The 20,219-nt window shown below is 32.7% G+C and overlaps 1 protein-coding gene across 2 annotated transcripts in view; it reads right to left on the reverse strand.

Annotated features, from left to right (window-relative positions):
• Positions 1–6,160: 6,160 nt before the first annotated feature.
• LOC110107726 (DExH-box ATP-dependent RNA helicase DExH9) overlaps positions 6,161–20,219 on the reverse strand; it is a 27,759-nt gene continuing 13,700 nt past the window's right edge. Inside the window, exons 6-14 of one of the 2 annotated variants that reach the window (XM_020838082.2) lie at positions 13,309–13,419; positions 10,843–11,093; positions 10,255–10,378; positions 9,759–10,038; positions 9,466–9,611; positions 8,747–8,896; positions 8,443–8,675; positions 7,641–7,905; positions 6,161–6,735 (exon numbers count right to left, since the gene is read on the reverse strand). In XM_020838082.2, coding sequence (XP_020693741.1) covers positions 6,457–6,735; positions 7,641–7,905; positions 8,443–8,675; positions 8,747–8,896; positions 9,466–9,611; positions 9,759–10,038; positions 10,255–10,378; positions 10,843–11,093; positions 13,309–13,419 — 1,839 coding nt within the window. In that variant the 3' untranslated portion in view covers positions 6,161–6,456. Of the gene's footprint in view, positions 6,736–7,640; positions 7,906–8,442; positions 8,676–8,746; positions 8,897–9,465; positions 9,618–9,758; positions 10,039–10,254; positions 10,379–10,842; positions 11,094–13,308; positions 13,420–20,219 lie in introns of both variants that reach the window. The other variant, XM_020838081.2, reaches the window with a different exon arrangement.

Raw genomic sequence — 20,219 nt, forward strand, 5'->3', positions numbered from 1 at the left:
TGATATCTGATAAAACTTAAAGCCAACTTAGATTAAGGCTTCATTTGAGATGGCTTTCTTATTATTTCTTAAAACAAAATTTTATTAAAAAAATTAAGAAACAATAAGAAAACTGTCTCAAATAAAGTCTAAAAAAAACTGAAAAGAAAGTTGAACCATTTTGTCCTTCGAATTTTGCTCACCAACTAAATGAGGAACATTTACATTTTACACAATTCATTTTTTTTTTTGTTTTCCTTTACCATTATCACCAATGGCATTATTCTAAATGTCAAAAGTTGGTTGCATAAATCTTTCTTGGGCATTCATAACTTCATACAAATATTTGTATAGAATTTTATTTATGATACACATATGTACTGTTTTGTCAAGTTTTTCCTCCCTATTCCACACCACCTATATATATTCTTCCCTACAATCTTAAAGCAATTCATGGTGAGGTTATCCCAAACATCTGACCTTTTCACTTTCACAAGAAATAGTTGTTTAGAAGTTAAACTCCAAAGGTTTCTTCAATATCTACATCCCCTTCCCTCCTCTTTCAATATAAATTTCCCTTATTTGTTTATCGTTTTCAATAAGAACCAGCAGTAAGGATTTTCAATAATAAATCTGATCTGATTGAGTAGAAATCTCTCTGTAATCGTAATGGAAGCAAATTTTCCAACTGAACTGTCAGACTAGCAGATTTTGATCAAAAGCAAGAAAAGTATTTTGTTTTCTAAGGATGAATGACGTTGCATGCGCACATACGTCAATTATCTTATGATCATAATGCACCAAATATTATTTTTTTATCAGAAAGAAACCAATCTGGAAAAGGATGGTTAGGTTTACCTTCTACCAGATCGACCAGTTCATTATAATAATGTGTCAAAGTTTCAATGGTTCAGCACTTAGAAAAACTTCATTCTCAACTGCATGAGGTTTGCAGGTTGGTTGAAATAGAACTCGATGATAGCAATTTTAAACCAAAATAGCTTGACAAATAAATAAATATTCTTCTACTCGGTATTGTATCAGAGACAATTTTAATAAGAAATCAAGCAAAATAAGAAGGCAAAAGGTGTTTAAACCACATGCCACCTTTCTTTGAGTTTTTTTTTTTTTTTTTTTTTATTGATGTTGTTCTTTTCAGTTAATCCTAAAATGAACAGCACAAATCTAAGTCTATAGAATGGCCAAACTGTGAGAATCCTCTGCTCCAACTTAAGACTTCATTTAGGATAGCTTTTTTATTTCTTTATAAAGTAACTTTTTAGTACAAAAATTTTACATTTAAAAATTTTTTGTTTTGAATAATTAACTGTTTTAAGAAGTAGTAAGAAAGTATTCTCAAACGGAACCTAAGATGCTTTCTGGACCGGCCTATCGCTCACTCTTTTCTGACCTTTTTTAAGTCAATGTTATTAGTATCTAAAAATTTCTATATTAAGAATGTTGAAGAAATCTCTAGAATAAGTTTGGAAGTAGAAATCAATTTGGAAATCTAGAAACCTTCATTTGCTGAAAAATTGTACATAAAAATTATCGTAAAAACATGTAAAAGAAGCTAGATAGTAGGAAGTTGGATGTAGAATCCTCCATGTACTAGTATACATAGGCCTTATGCTTTTCCTTTTTGTACAAACCAAGTTCAAGAGTAAATAGTTTAATTAAGATAAGCTTAAATACTTTCTTCCTCTATCATCCATTCATCCCCGACAATAAGGTTATTGGATTAGTCGAAGAAGAGCAAGGTTTAAAGGAAGATGATGAGTGACATGAACCTATAAGTATTTCAACTCAAGGAGAACTGTGAGAATTGGAGTATCTAAATAAAGATGTTTTTTGGCTCGCAAGATATTTAGGAGCTAGTAGAAAAAAGTAATATTGAGTCTAAAGAATGAAGCAACATTATCGATAGCCCAAAGGGAAGAAAAGTCTAAAGAATAACAAGAATGCAATCTTCATCATTTACCAAGTCGATCTTAGATAAAGGTAATTTTGAGAAGGTGCATCTACCTCAAAGCAAGTATGGGGGATGCTCTAGATTAGCTACTAAAGCTTAGAAAACATAAAAAAAGGTTCGGCTTCAAATACTGCAGGTTGTATTTGATGGCTATAAATAGAGGCATAGAATGTGAAGGACTGTTTCACAAGAGTCTTAATCTTGATTAATCAACTACTAAGGTATGGAGAAAGTTTAGTTGAAATTTGGGAGAGAGAAAAAATTATGTACTTAGTGAATGACAAATTTGAGAATATTATGGTAGCTATTGAAAAAGTAAAACACTTAAAGAGTTTATTTCCATTTATGGCATGTGGGTTTTTTGATGGCATATGATTGAAGAAAGAATAAGAAAAAATTAAAAAAATGAAAACTACCACAAATTAAAGTGAAGGAGAACTAAGTGCTCATGACATCTATAGGTGTGGCCATTGTTATGATTATGGCTATGTAAGAAGCTTAGAATCTGGTTATGGAGGATATGAAAAAAATTATAAAAAAAAAAAGTTAAAAATCAAGCCATGGATATAAAAAGAAAGAGCCAAAATTTTGAAGGTATAATAAATTTCTATTCATTTTTATATTTTTAGGAAAGTCGGCTATTATGCTTTCAAATGTTATCACTGAAAGGAAAATCAAGAAAGCACTAACTTGGTTGAGGATAATCAAGAAAAAATGAAGAATCTTTTGTATTGCTAACTTGTAAAGGAGAAAAAACATGAAAAGGAAAATAATTAATACTCAGATGCTAGAGCCAATAATCATACGTCGTATTATAAAAATATATTCATAAAAAAGGAGGAAATTGAGAGCCAATTTTATTTCAAAGTATTCAAAAGCTTTTGTTACAAATGTTTCATGGTTGTAGCACATCAGCCTTGAGCATATAAATTGTATAGGCCTAAATAATATGTCAAAGAAATAGATGGTTCATTCATTAGTAGCTTGTCATCCATCAACCATCAAAATTAGATTTGTGAAAAAATTTTATCTAATTCCAACTAACCTAGAAAAGATTTTTAAATGAAACAAAATTTATGAGGAAAAAAACTACTTTCATTAGTAGAAATAAATGCATGCAGAGCAATTTCCCCGTCATCTTTTGTAAAGCATCATCATTATTTTCCCACATCAGTTGATGTTTATGCAAGAAAAGCTTGACTCTATCTTTTTAAGAAAAAAATTAGAAGCTTTCGCCATTTTTAAGAAATTCAGGGCAACTAACAAGAAACAAAGTGGCTATCCAATAAAATATATTCAATATAATCGAGGTTGTGAGTTCATTTTCAAAATAATTAAAAAATGTATGAAGGGTGAGACATTTAACATCAACCAACAATATAATTTTCACCAAAGGAAAATGGTGTGCAATATGAAAAAATTGCACTATAATCAATATTGTGAAATATATTATTAAGACAAAGGGTATACCAAATTTTATGCAAGGCATGACTCTTGTAGTCTATACCATCAATAATACCCAATTCAAGCTTAAAGGATATGGTGCCTCTAGAATCATAAATAGTGAAAGACAAACATATCGCACTTAAACGTATTTTTGAGTATTGCACATGCATATATTCTTGAAAAAAAGGACCAAACTAGATTATATAAGCTCCAAGTTCTTATGCATTGAGTACATATTAGAGTTTATAAATAATTTAATTTTAACACTTAAGAAGCCATTTTTAGTAGTGATGTTGAATTCTATGAAGATTGATCATAAGATTGAAAAAAATAAGAATGAAGTCATTCAATATGAAGAGCAAATACCAATAGAGCTATAAGATCATTCACTACATTCTTCATGCTTCTCCTTGTCAATCTTTTGAAAACAATCAAAAGCAAAGGAAATGCAAGAAACCTTACCATGCTTTATGAAGTGGGCAATAAATTTTACTTTATTTTTTTATTCATAAATAGTGAGCAATAGGAATTTGAAGAAGTCATATATGATGAAAAGTAGAAAGACAAAATGGATAAAAAAAATCTAGTCATTAGTGAAGAATGATATATGGGAGGTCAAAACTCTACAAGAAAAATAAAAGCAATTAGTATAAAATGATGTACAAAATAAAGAAGAATATAAAGGGAGAAATTGAAGAGTACAAATTATAATTGATGGCTAAAGGATATAGGCAAAAAAGTATGCATCAATTATGATGAGCTAGTTTCCAATATATTGGCACAAAAACTATTCATTTAACAGTTTTTCTTTCTCCACAAAAGTGTTAAGTCTTTTTGTCTTGGATTTTTTAATTGACTTTTGAAGAAGAAGAAGAAAGAGGAAAATGAGACAAAAGAAGAATATGGTGAGCAATCCTTGGCATATATAAAAAAGGGCTATGAATCAAAATTTTATAAATTAGAAAAAAAAAAAAGCTTTTAAATAGGCAATAGCAATCAACAAAAACATGGAATATAATAATCGATTCTTACTTTAAACAAAATGAATATGAAATTTTAAAAATTCATCATATAAAAAGACAAATTTAAACACTAACTCTTCTATTTATTTATGTTCGTGAATGCATTCATTAACAAATAAATAAAATGTTATACAAATGAATGCTTATTAAATAATTTCTTTTAAATTGTATTTGGTTTATAAGAAATTTAATTTATATTCCTGCGAGAAGAGGGCATGTGAATATAAGAATTTAAAAAAAAATAGAATTGGACAAAAAATTATTAATAAATCAATTAATTTGATTTAAATTTGACATTGTATAATAAACTTAGGATTTATAAAATCAAAATTAAAAAAATAATTATAATACCATAACTTTTTTATATTTTTTAATAATTCAATGATTTTAGAAAATTATCACTTAAATTTAAGGAGAAAATCTATAAAATGGTGGTTAGACCTGCAAATGTTTTATGGTGCAAAATATTGGTCATTAAAAGAGAAGCATAATATTAATTAAGTGTTGCATAGATGAGAATGCTCCGGTGTATGAGTGGTTTTACTCTTTAGAGACATAATATATAATGAGCATATACGTGAAAAGGTTGGAGTAGGCCCGGTGGCAGATAAGATTAGAAAGTGTCTTAGATAGTTTGGTCACATAAAACGGAAGCCTTCCGATGACTCGATTAGGCGAGTAGATGTATTAGATTTAACTTATATTAAGAAATGTAGAGGTAGACATAAAAAGACTTGGTTAGAAAATATTGACCTTTCTTTATTAGATCTAAATGAGAATTTGTCTCTTAATTGGACACAATGGATAAAAGGTATTCATGTAGTAGATCTCATGTAGTGGGATAAATATTTGATAATGTTGTTGTTGTAATAATTCAATGATTTACAACAAAAACTATTTAATAAAATAAGCCCAACTATTTAAATTCACTTGGAATCAAAATGGCCAAATAATGTGAAATTGTAAGTTGTTGAATAAAATTTTGGCCGAATTTATGAATTTGGTTTGTTGATTAATTGGCCATGGCAATTAAATTTTGATTTCAAATTCAACTATACACAAACATCTAAATTTAGACTCCATAATAATTTGATACTCATTCATATAAAATTTATTTATGCTTATTTATTTACAAAACTCGATTTTCTTTAAATAAAATTTTAAAAAATCATCATATAATATTTTAAACAGTAACTCTTCTATTCATTTATGTTCATGAATACATTCATAACAAATAAATACAGGGTGATTTACATGCATATCACTTTATTTTATAATATTTACAATATCAAATATCAAAAACATTAATATTACATGCCTACCACCCATAGTACAAATTTGAGTGTATGAAATGAAATATTAAAATTTAAAAGATGATATGAATGCAAGAAATAAAATATTTAAGTGGTATGTTTAATATTAAAATTATATATATGTGATAGACATATAACATTAATATTTTGGATGTTAAATATATTAATAACATGAAATAAAATGATATGTATGTTAATTTCTCATAAATAAAATGCTAAACAAATGATTGCTTATTTAATAATTTATTTTTGTACCAATTTTTTATGCCTTACACTTTAAAAACATGAAAATTTGGATAATACATTCAATAAATAAAATTTTATAGCCCAAGTAATATTCAAACTCTTCAAAAATTTGATTTAGAAGCAATAAAAAATCGTCCCAAACAAAACTTATATCACTCTAATTGAACAGTGCAAAATTAATATAAGCTACCATCAAAAGTTCTTTCGCAATCAATAAATTACTTCTAATACATCTACTCTTCTAATCGGATCATCAAAAGTCCGATATTCTATGCAAGGCAATTCCCTCTAATTTTATCTGCCACAAGCTACTCCTACATTTTCATATATATAATTATGTTACAAGTAGAGGGTCAAGTTTAATGTCGACAAATTTAAATAATAATAATAATAATAATAATAATAATAATAATAATAAATTAAAATTAAATTAAAACAAAATTGGTTTGCATGCATCTTCTAATATGAAATTAATTGACTACAAGTACAAGGATGCAGCAAATACTATATCACGCTTGATCTTCTTGACAGCCTCTTGAAACTTCTCTTCCAGTTCCGTTTCTCCTATTGCTTTGGCCGCAAAGGTTAATTGTTGCAGAATCTCCTCTAGTCTTCTGATGGCCCTAATCAAACTACCTTCGAATACTGAGGAGAGCTCCATAATCTCAAAGAACTTTGATCCCTTTGCCCATGCATAAACAGCCTCCATGACATCCGAGCGAAAGGAGTTCACAAAACTATCAATGTCCATTTGCACCTGCCAAGCAATATTTGTTTCAGATTTTTTTTGCTTTGAGAGCTCTTCACATCTATTTATAAGAAGTTCAAGTTAAAACCATGGAGAAATTATTCTGTGCGGAGTCTGGATGAGAAGAACCGTCTGGAGTGTGAGTGCACATACTGTGTACACATAGTGTGTATAAAAAATTGATACACATTGTGTACAATGTGTACACCCACATATCCGGACGATTCTTTCCGTCCAGACTCTATACAGAATAAATTCTCTAAAACTATGGGCTCTATTGAGATGGCTGCGCCTATTTGTAAAAAAAGTTCTAAAATTATTGGGTGAAAAATAATTTTTTAGAAGCTGTTGCAGGTATTATAAGTTTTTTTTTTTTTTTCATTTTAGAAACAAATAGAGTAGCAGCATTTTAAAGCTATCATATTCTAACATAAATGATTGTAGAAAACAATTCCGCACTACAAAAATTTCTAAAAAGTGGCAAAAAAATTTGTAGCTAAAAGAAAGCATGACAATGGTTTGAAAAATCTAGGGAAAAAGCTGGTTCAAGCGGGAGGAATTATTCTGTGTGGAGACCGGACGCAGAACGCCGTCCAGAGACCAACCATAATGCACCACATCGGCGGTACCGAGCCGCGGTACTGAGTAGTACCGAGTCACGGTACCGAGCATAGGGATGACATGGCGCATTCTAATTAATCTCCGGAATGCGTTTAGCGTCCGCACAAAATAATTAATCTCCAAGCGGACCCCTATAGCCAAATAAAGCCATTGTTTTGGAAATATATAAATAAATACAGCTAAAAGAAAATTCATTAAAATGAGATGATAAAATCCCTCACTTGTTCACCTGAACTTTAAGAATGTCTAGGAAAATTCGGAATCAATGGGGAGACCAGTTATAAGCGTGGTACCTTGCAGTCTAATTGCACATTGGCAACCCTCCTTGCTGTTTCTTGTAGCTGAGAGAATAGCAATTCTAGTTCTTCTCTTGGTTTAGGAGCATCCTGCAGCTTCTCTTGCCAGACAAAACATGAGAGAAGAGCCACCATTTCCTCAATACTGATATCCTTAAATGAACCACTGAACATAAGCTCTGTTAGGATCAATTCATCAGCGGAGCTGATCTCACAAGCAACTTGACCTTTCACCATTACAACATCCTCGCTAGTAATGTATCTGAAGCCAATTAAATATGATATTGTATCAGAAAAAAGACATCAGAATTTCCTCCATATGAACATAAATGATCATTTTTTAACACTGGGAGAGAAATTAAATTAGAAGAAACATTCTATCAGTTAAAAAATAGCAAAGTTCAAGCACGGGTTATGCTTCAGTTCTATGGGCTTCCCTATCTACTAGGATGACAACTGTTAGAATTGACAGAATTATTATTACACAAATTTATCCCTATTTATAGATCTATTTAGGATATCTTAATAAAGAAACAAATAAATACAAAATTATTCATAATTGCGCTAATATAATCCTTCCTAAATCAACCACCCAAATATGGAAGGAGATTGGCGTAATCCAAGTGGGCCTTCCACGGATCTCCATCCTTGGCCGTGGGATCAAGGGCCAAAGGGATGATTGGGATTTTAACAACAACTAACAAACCTTTATGCTCAATAATATGTTTTCAATGAAATGGCTTATTATAGAGACCTTTTTGTTCGAAAAAAATAATAGGAAAAAGATAAAAGTTATCACCCTAATCTTCGAAGAACCCTTTTGCGTGCTTTGAGTTCATCTTTGAAAGCTAAGGCGGTGGAAGAGCGCATTGATTTCTTCACTAACTTGATCTTGGCTGACAATTCCAGTTTATCATGAAATACTTGTAGGTTTTGCTGGATAAGTGGGGAATTTCGGATTTCATGTTTTTCAAATAACCGATCCAAGGCCTCTATCCTTCTGACAGCTTTTCTATACGAGTTACTTTGTACCTAAGAACATATAACTGTTAGGAATGACAGTTCATGTAAGAAAAATATACAAATAAACAAAAAGAACTTACTTTCATATCTTCTTCAGGATCTAAAAGAGGAATCCCATCCTTCAAGAATCTGGAGTAGACTTCTGAAAGAACCTTGAGCATGTTCTCTCGAGCTTCTAATGGTACAAGATCTTTGGGTATGTAAAGCCGAACGACACTCAAACTAACAATCTAAAGAACAAATAGACATATTGATCACTTGAATAGAATAAAAGCTCCGATCAATCAGATAAAAAAAAGGGTAAGATACAAGGAGGTCACAATACCATAGGTTTTTCACAATTGACCAAAGTAATAGCTAAAAACTAGTTGTAAATCTCCAGATAAGAGTATGTAGAAATTCCTTCCCTTTGGACTAAAATACAAATAGAAAAAAAAGAAGGGAAATGTGCAGACTACGTATACAGAGTCAAAACTTGACCCCCTAACTGTACTCTGATCCATCCTAGTTGGACCTCCTTATTTTTCCCTCCCAACATAACGGCCACAAGTTCAAAAACAACTTTTATATCTTTTATGGGCATTATCATTAACCGGAAGATACTTGAAACGTACATATACATACCCTAATACTTAAATGGCCCGCAGCAAGTTTTCAGGAAATTAGGGATCCAGATGTTACATCGAGAAAACTTGGAGGATAGTGTAATAATCTTTTAGATTATTTTCATAGAAGTAAACATAGCTCACTAGAAAAAGTTAAAACTAATTCAAGAAACATAAATGTGAACAATCATTACCTGAGAGAGAGGCACCGATACCACAAGAGGCTCTCCCTGCTCTTTTAGATGAACTATTTTTATAGACTTCTTTGTCTCTGATTCTTTAGCAACCATGCACCTCGTCAAGACATCAACTGTGTATTGTGAATCCTCGGGTCTTTTATCTGCAGCTGGTCCAAAAAGAAAAAAAAATTAAACAGAGAAATAATCTTCCAAAGATCTTAACTTGTGTACATCATGCATTATCAAATTTCATAAACGCTAAACCAAATAATAAACCCCACACTAGTAAGTTAAACAATATCACTTACCTTCATTGAGGTTGTTAATCTTTTGGAAATTAACTATTATTCCCCATGTAACTGGTTCATGTGTGAAGAATGAAGGCCTTTTGTCATTACTAGCGTACAATAGAGACACTAGCCTGCCAGGTTGTAAGTATGGTAGACAATACTTTGGAGCAAACACAATATCATGAACATCTTTCTTTAGGCTTCTATACTGCTGCAACAGATTGAAATAGTCCTTCAAGCTATCTTCTTCTTCTATGACAATAGAGTCCCTCTCTCTTGTCAATTCTTTTACTTGTTTCTGTAAATAATGTTCATGATAAAATCAATAAATAAGAAAATAAAACAAGTGGTAGTTACAGTCTCAAATTTTATCTTTTTTTTTCATATTAATAAAGCAAGATTTTTTAAACTATTCCACTTTACAAGGATATATTTTCCATAACATGACTAGTGTTCCCTCTTCATTTATCAAACCTTTACTAGTTTGTGGTTACATGCAAATTAATCCACCAACCTCGAGATCAGGAAGAGCCCGATCAGCTTGAAACTGATAGAATGAATGTCGGAGAAGCTTCTCTGGATCACCATCTTCACAGCGAAATTGATTCAATAGCATATTGTAGCTTAAGTGAAAGGCACTGGTACAAGTTGATAATGTAAGGCATCTTGTATTTAATAACAAAAAATGGGGAAAGAGAAAGAACTTTCCCAAAAAATCACAGATGAAATGTTTACAATAGAATAATTTATATGGTACTATTTAATAAACTCATTGCATTAGTGAAAGGGTTCGAAGCAATGTCCAGGACAAACCGAGGAGCAAAACAGAAAGTAAATTCTGCACCACAAAAATTCAAGTGAAAAAGGACATCTTCATTTTGGAATAAAATCTCAAAAATAATTTGTGAGAAACATAACATTATTGATTATTTTTTTATAAAAAAAGTCGAAAATTTTGAAAACATGGTAAAATGAACCAATACAGTATAATTAAAATTAAAAATACAATTAGAGTTCAATTTCAATATGATTATGTCAAAACAAAAAGAGAGTCAACATTCAAGCATGAATGAATGCAAACATAAAAACAAATAAAAAATACCTATTTAAGAAATCAGCACTTCCTTTTAACATCATTTTTGCAGTTGAAGGCTCCATTTTTTCATCTACCATAAGAATGCAAATACCTCGCTGATCAATACCTCGGCGGCCAGCCCGACCACTCATTTGAATATACTCCCCACTGGATAACCATCTGAATTTATCCCCATCAAATTTACGAACGTTGGTGAACACTACAGTTTTTGCAGGCATATTCAAACCTATACTGAATGTCTCTGTAGCAAACAAACACTAAAGTGGAAATTATAATCACCCATCAATATCATCAGAGGTCCATGAAGAATAAATTACTCAAAAAATCAATGTATTTCCATAACCAGATGGGGAACAACCTAAAAACAGTAGATATCTAAGCAATATCTAGTACCCATCAAAAAAGCATCTTTACAAAAAGAGCATAAAGTAAGGCATATCAGCAGTTGGTGTAAGAACTACTTTACTGGAATGAATAAATCAAACAAAAGGAAATAGAGAGAAGCTGACATTAGAATGAATTAATCAAGCAAATGGAAATAGAGAGAAGCTGAACAAAGGTTAATGTAAGATGTTCCAAAATTATTTATTAAAAACAGAAAACGTGAAAATCCGCATTTCTTTAGTTAAGAAAATAAAGTTCATCAATCAAGTTTAATTTTTCTTCAGAAAAGAGTTAGTCTTATCAAGTAAGACTCCAGGTCACAAAAAAAATAAGGTAGCAAAAGATTGGCGAAGTTTAAGATCCATCACAACTGACAACCCCGAAACTGAAACATCCTAATTTTGATTCACCCATCATTACATATCTAGCAGGAAATCCACTAGAAGTATAACTTATATAGATCAATTATCGGCATAGATACAAAAGCTAACATCCTTTGTTACAAAATGTGGAAATCCATTAAAAACTAAATAATGAGTTAAAGTAAACACTGTAATAAAAAAGTGAGCAAAAAAATTGAAGTAAAAGATATTTCAATTATCAACAGAACCATAACTTACCAAAAAGCAACTAAAGAAATTATCCAAACTAGATGCTCGTTCAATTAACAAATGCCGAAGTCCTCTCAGGCATCAATAGCCTTGTTATAAAACAAAGGTTTAGGCTTTGTTTGGGAGTGCTTTTTTATTGCTTATTGAAGCAGCTTTTTAATACAAAAAATATTTTGTATTAAAAAGCTGCTTCAATAAGCAATAAAAAAGCACTTCCAAACAAAGCCTTAGTGAAGGAATGAAATGGAAGCCCAATAATTTATGGAGGTTGTTGCTTCTAAATCTGCAACCATTAATTTAACATTTACAATCCCTTATTTCCAATTTCCTTCCACTCAAATTCCTGGCATCCAAAGTCCAAACACAACTAAATGTTACTAATATTTTGAAGTAGTACCCATAAAACCAGTACCAACTAAAAAGGATACTTATGATGCTGGATACCATGTTACAAAATAATGTAGTTACACACAGATATAAATGCCAATGATTGTAACCCTAGAACAAAATAGAGGAATTCCACTTCCGAACTTCTGTAAGAGAGGGTTCAGAGGCTGGTACATTAAGCTGATTTGTAGAAGTATTCTTAGAGACTGGGACAAGTCTCCCAAATGAGTTTATGTGGTAGCCTCTATGCTCTTCCTCGTAGAAGTTTCTACGAGGAATTAGCCAAAGGAACTGCATCTGGTCCCATGTCAGCTTTGTACAAAAATTCTATAGACCACTAAAGAAAATATCAGCATTTGATGGACGGTAATCCATCATTATCTACTTTAGGCATTTTTAGGGAATTTCCCATCCTTTTTTTTTCTGTGAGATTTGCTACATGATTCTATCATAGTAATCTGACTGAAAACTTAAGTTGATCTCCAACCTACCATGGAAGTCATTAGCAAACAAAAGAATATTTGGCAACTTCTCCTGCAGTCAAAGTTCAAGCACCATATTGAATAAACTCATAAACTGTACAAATCTTTACAGAAAATGGGATTGTTTTGCTCACTGCAAGTAAATGACACTATCTTCCGCTGATACAAAGAAATGAGCATGACCAAAACAAGAAGCTAGCCTGCCCCAAAGGGTTGGATAAAGCTAACTATGATAATTATGAAGATCACGCAGATAGTGACACAGCTCTGGTAAATTTAAAAAGTTAAGTTAAAAGTGTGAACTAATACCTACCTATCAAGGATTATATTATCAAAAAACACAAAAAACGACAGTAAGGCTCAAGAGTCATTGACTAAGTCAAAACCATAGAGAAAAAGAATATAAATATTCAAAAATTAAGTAATCCATGTATGACGAAATAGCATTAAAAACAACAGCAATGAGAGGGCCATTGAATAACTTAAAAACACCTGAAAAAAAAATATATCAGTACTCAAAAAATTAAACATTCAATGTATGAGGAAGAAGAGACATACTGGAATATGAAATTCAACTCAAAACAGCACTAACCAAAACATATGCCTACCTTGATTAGACCTTCTTGAAAGAGTATCTCAATCACTTCCTTCAGAATAGGAAGAAGACCAGAATGGTGAACCCCAATGCCCCGTTTTAACAAGGGTAGAATGTTTGAAACCTGAAAAGAAGCATAAAACAGAATCAGAATTTAAGGTGAAGCTCAATTAAAAAATGCATATTGGTTAACAGCAGTTATCTCAAATAAAGGCAAGATCAAGATAAGACGAACATTAAGTAATTAAGAAAATATAAAATCTCGTGAAACGAACAAAATAATAAGACATATCTACACTATAAGTACTCCTGCATCGAAAAAAAAAATCTTGTTGAAGCTTCATATCAAGATTATATAATTTCTACCAATTAACTACACATTTTGTTGTCCTTCTGATATATCTTTGATACAAGAAAGATAGAAATATTGGAAAAAGCGTCAAAGAATAGTAGAAGTGTCCATTAAAAATAATTTTGATCGTTCATGATTAAACAAAAATTTGACAAATCTAAAGTTAAAACACAAAAGAAAAAGGAACCACGTAAGGAAGTAAAACAATGAAGAATATTAAATATCTTAGAAAGCACAGTTGAAAATGACCAAGTAAACCTAAAAAATGAAAGAAACAAGACTTCCAGAATGATGGATTTATAAATGCTAAACATAAAAAATGGAGATAAAAGAGATGCTCAATATTCATTGATTGAGGAGGCACTCATAAAATCAGACATCAAGAAAAGTATCTAGAATTTTCTAGAAGCAGACAAGATCATTTAGGTGTTCAAAAGGTGCTAGAAGCTAGAAAACAGAATTCAATCTACCATCATTTCCAAAAATTATTCCATGTAGGGGCGAGCCACTCCATAAAAATGGAATCAAACTCATTTGCACAAAAAAGGCCTTGTTTGTTGATCATAGTTAAATTAAAGGGGATAATATAACCTCTAAACAAAAAATGGAGATAAGGAAGAAATCAAAACCTAAATTAAATCTTGGAAAAAAGAGGGACACCCATCAAAAGAGCAGGAAATAAAGTAAAGCTCCACATTCTCATAAAAATCTCCCTTTATTTTAGAGGCTCATCACAAGGAGGAATAACTTTAAGGAACATTCTCTAGGTAATTGTCAGGAATATTCTCTAGTTTTTTTTTTTTTGGAATGGTAAACAATAAATCGCAGAGTATGTTGCTCGAACCCGTAAACTTAAAAATACAAATATTTCTTTTAACTAATGGGCCAAAGGTGAATCGAGCCAACACATGAATTGGCTCGAGTTTGGCTCAATAATTGACTCCTGAGCTAAAGAGATAAACTTAAGCCAGTCCGAACTTGACACATTAGCTCACAAGCCGACTAGTTTAAAAAATATTATTATAAAACATACATCAAATATATTAGCATTCATGCATTTAAATTTAGTTAAAAATTATACCTCACTTCCTTATATCAAGTGATATGTATTATCAAATTGCTTATCTTGTAAGATTTGATAGGTTATTTTACTTATTTGTATATACAAATTTTATATATAAATATATATAATCATAGCACCCAACCAAACAACCCCATGCCTTGATAATCCAAAGGAAGGCGTATCAATATAAATAATTAATAACATGAAAGTACTTGTTTTAAAATGACATAAATTACAAGCAATAGCAAGTATAACAAAAACATCGACTTATCAAAAAAACATATAATTAAACTATTAAAGCCATGTGATCAAAGATATAACTGTTGATCTCAATTTTCACTCTAGAGTTCTCCTTCGAGTGACCGCAAATTTCATTCACCCATTCAATGGGTTTATCCGACACACAATACAGTCAACTCAACACAAAAACCTAGAGTTGTCGGCTTAGGCCTCTTTCATTTTCAATCTCTTATCAACAACTTGGCATACTCGAGTTGTTGACTTGGTCATCTTCCAGGCATCACTAGCTTTAATATGGACAATATATGTTTTCTTTTGGTTAGCTTCTTCTTGAGACCTAGCCCCACAAAAGTAGCCTTCTCAGCATCCAATCTCCCTGGTCTCATGCAATAACTTAGGATATTAGAGTTGTTAGATTGAACACCATTCAAGCAAACTCGACTTTACCACTATGTCTTGCTTATTTCTCAGCATCCTAAAATTGTCAACTTGGTCATCTTCTAGTTTTCTCCTTAATGGGACCTCTCCTCGTGAAGTCTCCTGCTCAGCATTATTCCACTTTGGCACCTTACCAATCGCTCAGCATACTAAAGCTATTAGTTTGGTCTCCTTCTGATTGATGTCTTCCCATAGCAAAGTCCTATGAATTTGCCTTTTATGCATATGTACTATTTTGCCTTGCTCACCGCTCGACACATTAGAATTGTTAGCTTGGTATCCTAGAGTTGTCATTATTGGCCTCCTTCCCATCGGCATCTTCTAGAGATCCATTCCTGTGAAGTTGCACACTTGGCATCCCTTCACTCTTAGTATTTATCGACAACTAGCACGTTAGAGATATTGACATAGCATCATCAGCATTGACAACTCACCTTCGCAGTAATTGTCGATAACTCACATCTTGAACTATCAATTGGCACCTCCTCAACAACACACCTTCTTGCCGAGTCATCTACACCTTTGCTAGTATCTCAATATCATAGAGTTGTTGACTAGGCCTTGACTTCTTCTTCTCTTCTCAACACTTACTAACAACTCATCATTCTTGAGTTGTCGTCTTGGCTTCTTCCGCCTAGGTAACTCACCTCTTCAACAAGTCGTTTACTCAATGTTTTCCCTTCTCGGCATTGATGTAGAACATAAATGCAAAAATGATTGGAATAAGAAATTTGCACGTTTTAAATTTAGAGAGCAATAATAATCAAAACTTATATTGATTTAACGATAAGATAAAAACAATAAGGTGATAAAATAAGCTTATGCCAAATCACATGCGTGGACATTAAGATCATAAAATAGTCAATTAATCTAACGTTGTATAAATGGAAGGTTTTCAACAAAATCCCTATGCTAACAATAAGATTAGTCGCTATGCAATGATTTCTCACTCAACTCCCTAAATTACTATGCTTTAGAGGAGGGATCAACAAGAATCTTTGTGAATCAAACTATAACAACAATTGAATGGTGAATTAGGAAGATATAAGAGTAGGAAGAAACGTTTACCAAAGGGAAAGACAAATATAGAGCTCCGGCGTAGTCGCTTTGGTGTTAGGGAAGGAGTGGGCAGCAACACACAACCCCTAGCTGCCTTAGGATAGCAATTCGATGATCTTTGGCGGGTGGGCAGCAAGTTCCTTTGGACTAGTTTCTCTAAACAGCAAACTGAGGCTTTTGGACAGCACACGATGATCTTCGGGTAGCGGGACAGCTTCCCGACACTGTCCATAAATTCTGGACAGCAATGTGACACTCCTAGAGCTAGGGCTTGGGATGACTTTGGGAGCAAGGATGGGATGGAAAGGTGATGGCCGGCCAATGCTAAGGAAAGCAACTTCTTTCCAAGAGGGAATTCTGAAATTAGATTCCTGATTTGGCCAAGTAAAGATGGGGTATTTGAAATTTGAATTTCAAAGAAATAATGGAGAGAATTAATAAAATCTTTCCCCAAATCAATCCTTTAATTTGAAAGGGATTTATTAGGGATTTGGAGAAAAGAAGTGGGCGGATAGGATAGAGGGAAAACTTTGAATTCTTCCCAAATAGAGAGAATTGAAGTTTGGAAAGTATTCAAGCAAGGGGCATGCATGGGGCCGGCGGCATGTATGGTTGGGGGGGACTTGGTGAGGAGTTATGGCTTACCAAATCAAGATCCATTAATTGGGAAAGAGAAATTAAATCCAATTCAATTTGAATTTGATTTGGGCTTAATTTATGGGACTTTCCTAAAATAGGAATCCTCGTTTAGGAAATAAATTTAAACCCAAATTAATTTGAAGTTTGAATTCAAATTTGTTACCCAAATTAAAAGTGCTAAAATAGGAAGGTTTGAGCGCAAAAGGAATTAGTGGGTCAAGGGAGAAAAAGGGGGGCAGCGGCATACTTGGAGTAGGGGTTGATTGTATAGGTTTCCTTAAGTGGTTTCATCTAAAATTAGGAGGAAATAATGGGTAAACTATTCCTCTTAATTTTCATTTAAAATTAGATTCACGAATTAAGCAATTTCCTAATATGGATTATGTCAATTTAGGAAAGAATTAAAAATCTGAATTCGAAATCAAATTTTGAATTGGAGTTCCCTCCTAATCTTCAGGCTCCACTTTTGGAAAGAGGCAAGACAATCAATTTTGGATCCATGGGAGGGGAAGGTCGGCGGTTAGGGTTTGGGATTTGGGTGGCGTTTAGCTGAGGAAGGGGTGTGGGTTAAGTGGAGTGGACTTGGGGTTTGAGGTGGAGAGATGATTGACCGACGGCTTGGCAAGGGGTGCGGTGAAGGCCGGTGGTGGTGGGAGGGGAGAGAGCTAAGGCCGGCGGCTTGAAGAAGAGAGAAGAAAGAGAAAACTCAAAGAAAATTGATAGAACCGCGAACCCGAACTTCTCCTGCGGTTGGTGGGTGATCCGCTTGCCCTTCACACCAAGGGACTTCACCAAAGTTCTCTCCTAGAACTATCACAACTCTCAACATAAACACATGTGCAGGAATTTTTTTATCATTCATTCATTAACCTCATAAGAAGAAAAAGAATGCTATAAATAGGCCCTCATACAAGAACAAAACAAAAGACCAAATTACCCCCTTGGGGTTGCATGCATCTAGTCCCTCAAGTGAGGGTAAAAGTGGAAAAGGACACTAATAATAAAATACAATATATCAATTAGAAATAAAGAGATGCGATCGCAGCCGTAGATCGTCGTCCTCGTCACTGATACACTTTCGATGATCTGATGTCCGCATCAGGCATCTTTTCTGTTACTTGGCATTATATAGTCATCGACATTAGTCGCCTTCCAATCAACTTATATTGAGACCCAATGCCTATTCGGCATATTGCTTTCCCACTTACTGCCATCAACTCAACATCCTACAACTACCAACTTAGCTCATTCATTTCGTCTTTTTGTACTTATAATACTTGTTGATTCTATGTAAAGATTGGATGTCACTTCTGCTCGGACTCTCAACATCTTCAAAGACATTCAATCTTCTTCATTCGCTCTAAATCACATCTCAAAACTTACACTACACTAATATTCTTCGTGTCACATTTGACTTTCCTCTTGAGTGTGCTTTTAAAGCATTCCTTTTGCCTTCACCGACCATCACCTAAAGGCCCTCCTTAACCACCATCCCTTAAAGCTAGGGCTGTGAATGAACCGAGTCGAGTCAAGTAGATATTTGCTCATGTTTAAGCTCATTTATTATCAACTTATTTGAGCTCGATTTGAGCTAGATTCAAGCTTTTATATTTATGTTCAAACTTGGTTCATTTAAAATAATAGATGTTCAAGTTTGTTTTGTGTTTGGTTCATGACTGATTCATATTGTGCTTATCAAGCTTTAAACGAGCAGCTCATATAAAAATAATAAATAAGTCTTATCAAGCTATTACCAAGCTTTACTTTCGAGATGTTCATTAACTTACCAAATAAGGCTTATCAATCCTACAAATAATTATAATAAATGATTATTATTTTATAAAATTATAATAAAATATAAACCATTCATATTAAATTGCTCATCATTTTTATAATGAGACTTAATCAAGCTCCACATTGAGCATTAATCAAATTTCTTAATGAGCTTGTTCATGAGCTCTGCATAGAACATGAATCAAGCTTTTTATCGAGCTTGTTCAAGAGCTTTAAATGATATTGTTCATGAACATAAATGAATCAAGCAAATAGCCGCTCAGCTTGTTTATTTAACCATCAAATATTTTAAAAAATATATTCAAGCTTATTTGATTACTCAATCAAATAATCATGAACGAGATATAATCAAGTCAAGCCAAGAGTAGTTTGTCGAACGCTCATCGCGTTTGCAACCCTATTCAAGGCAATAAGGATGGATTGTAACCTAGAATGAGTGCCTAATTTAAGAGGTTAGACAAACACTTTACCTAATAAGTACCTACCAACTCCATTTTATAACTCACCCACCCACCTATCTTGTTGTCATGTCTCTACTATTGTTGTTGCACAAGTCATCAACTTTATCCTCCACCCAATAGCTAACTCCACTCGGGTAACATGAGTTGGATTATCACCAATAAGGTGAACTTATTAGTCTTTGGGAGAAGACATCATTGTATCATGCATATGATTTCTTCTTTCTACCTCACATATCCTTTTCTACTGATTTCTAGAATTATCAAGAGATTTGTTGCACTAAACTATATTAACTGCTTACGGTTGCACATATACATTATTTATATTTCTTTTGGGCGTTGCTCATTTAAGCTCTTTAGTAGATCTTTTAACAAATAATAATAACAAAAAATACTTATGAATTGCTTAATCCTTAGACCACATTTCTATAATCTATAATCTATATATATATATATATATTGAATTATGTCCCCTTTATAACTTGGAATGGTATCATAGCATTTACTTATATACCTTGAAGTTACAAATTTAGACCTAGACAGCAAGAGCACGCTAATGCATATCCATAATGCATGACCTTAAGATGTGTCAGAATTTAGGTTTTGATAATATTGCATTTTTTGTATTGCATGGCTGATATAGGGCAAGATCGAAGACCCATATTTCCTCTCTATTTGATCTCAACCTCTTTTCCATTTTATTAAAACTTAATGGCATGGTTTTGGAATCCATTTGGGTGGAATAAGATGGTGTCTCTTGTCCAACAACATCAAGCCTTTATCCCACTACGTGGGGTCTAGGGATGTAAGTGAGCCGAGCCAGCTCGTGAGCCGGCTCGAACTCGACTCGTTAACGAGCTCGCGAGCCGAGCTTATCGAGC

This window comes from Dendrobium catenatum, unplaced genomic scaffold, assembly GCF_001605985.2.
Source record: "Dendrobium catenatum unplaced genomic scaffold, ASM160598v2 fragScaff_scaffold_506, whole genome shotgun sequence".
Classification (NCBI taxonomy): Eukaryota; Viridiplantae; Streptophyta; class Magnoliopsida; order Asparagales; family Orchidaceae; genus Dendrobium; species Dendrobium catenatum.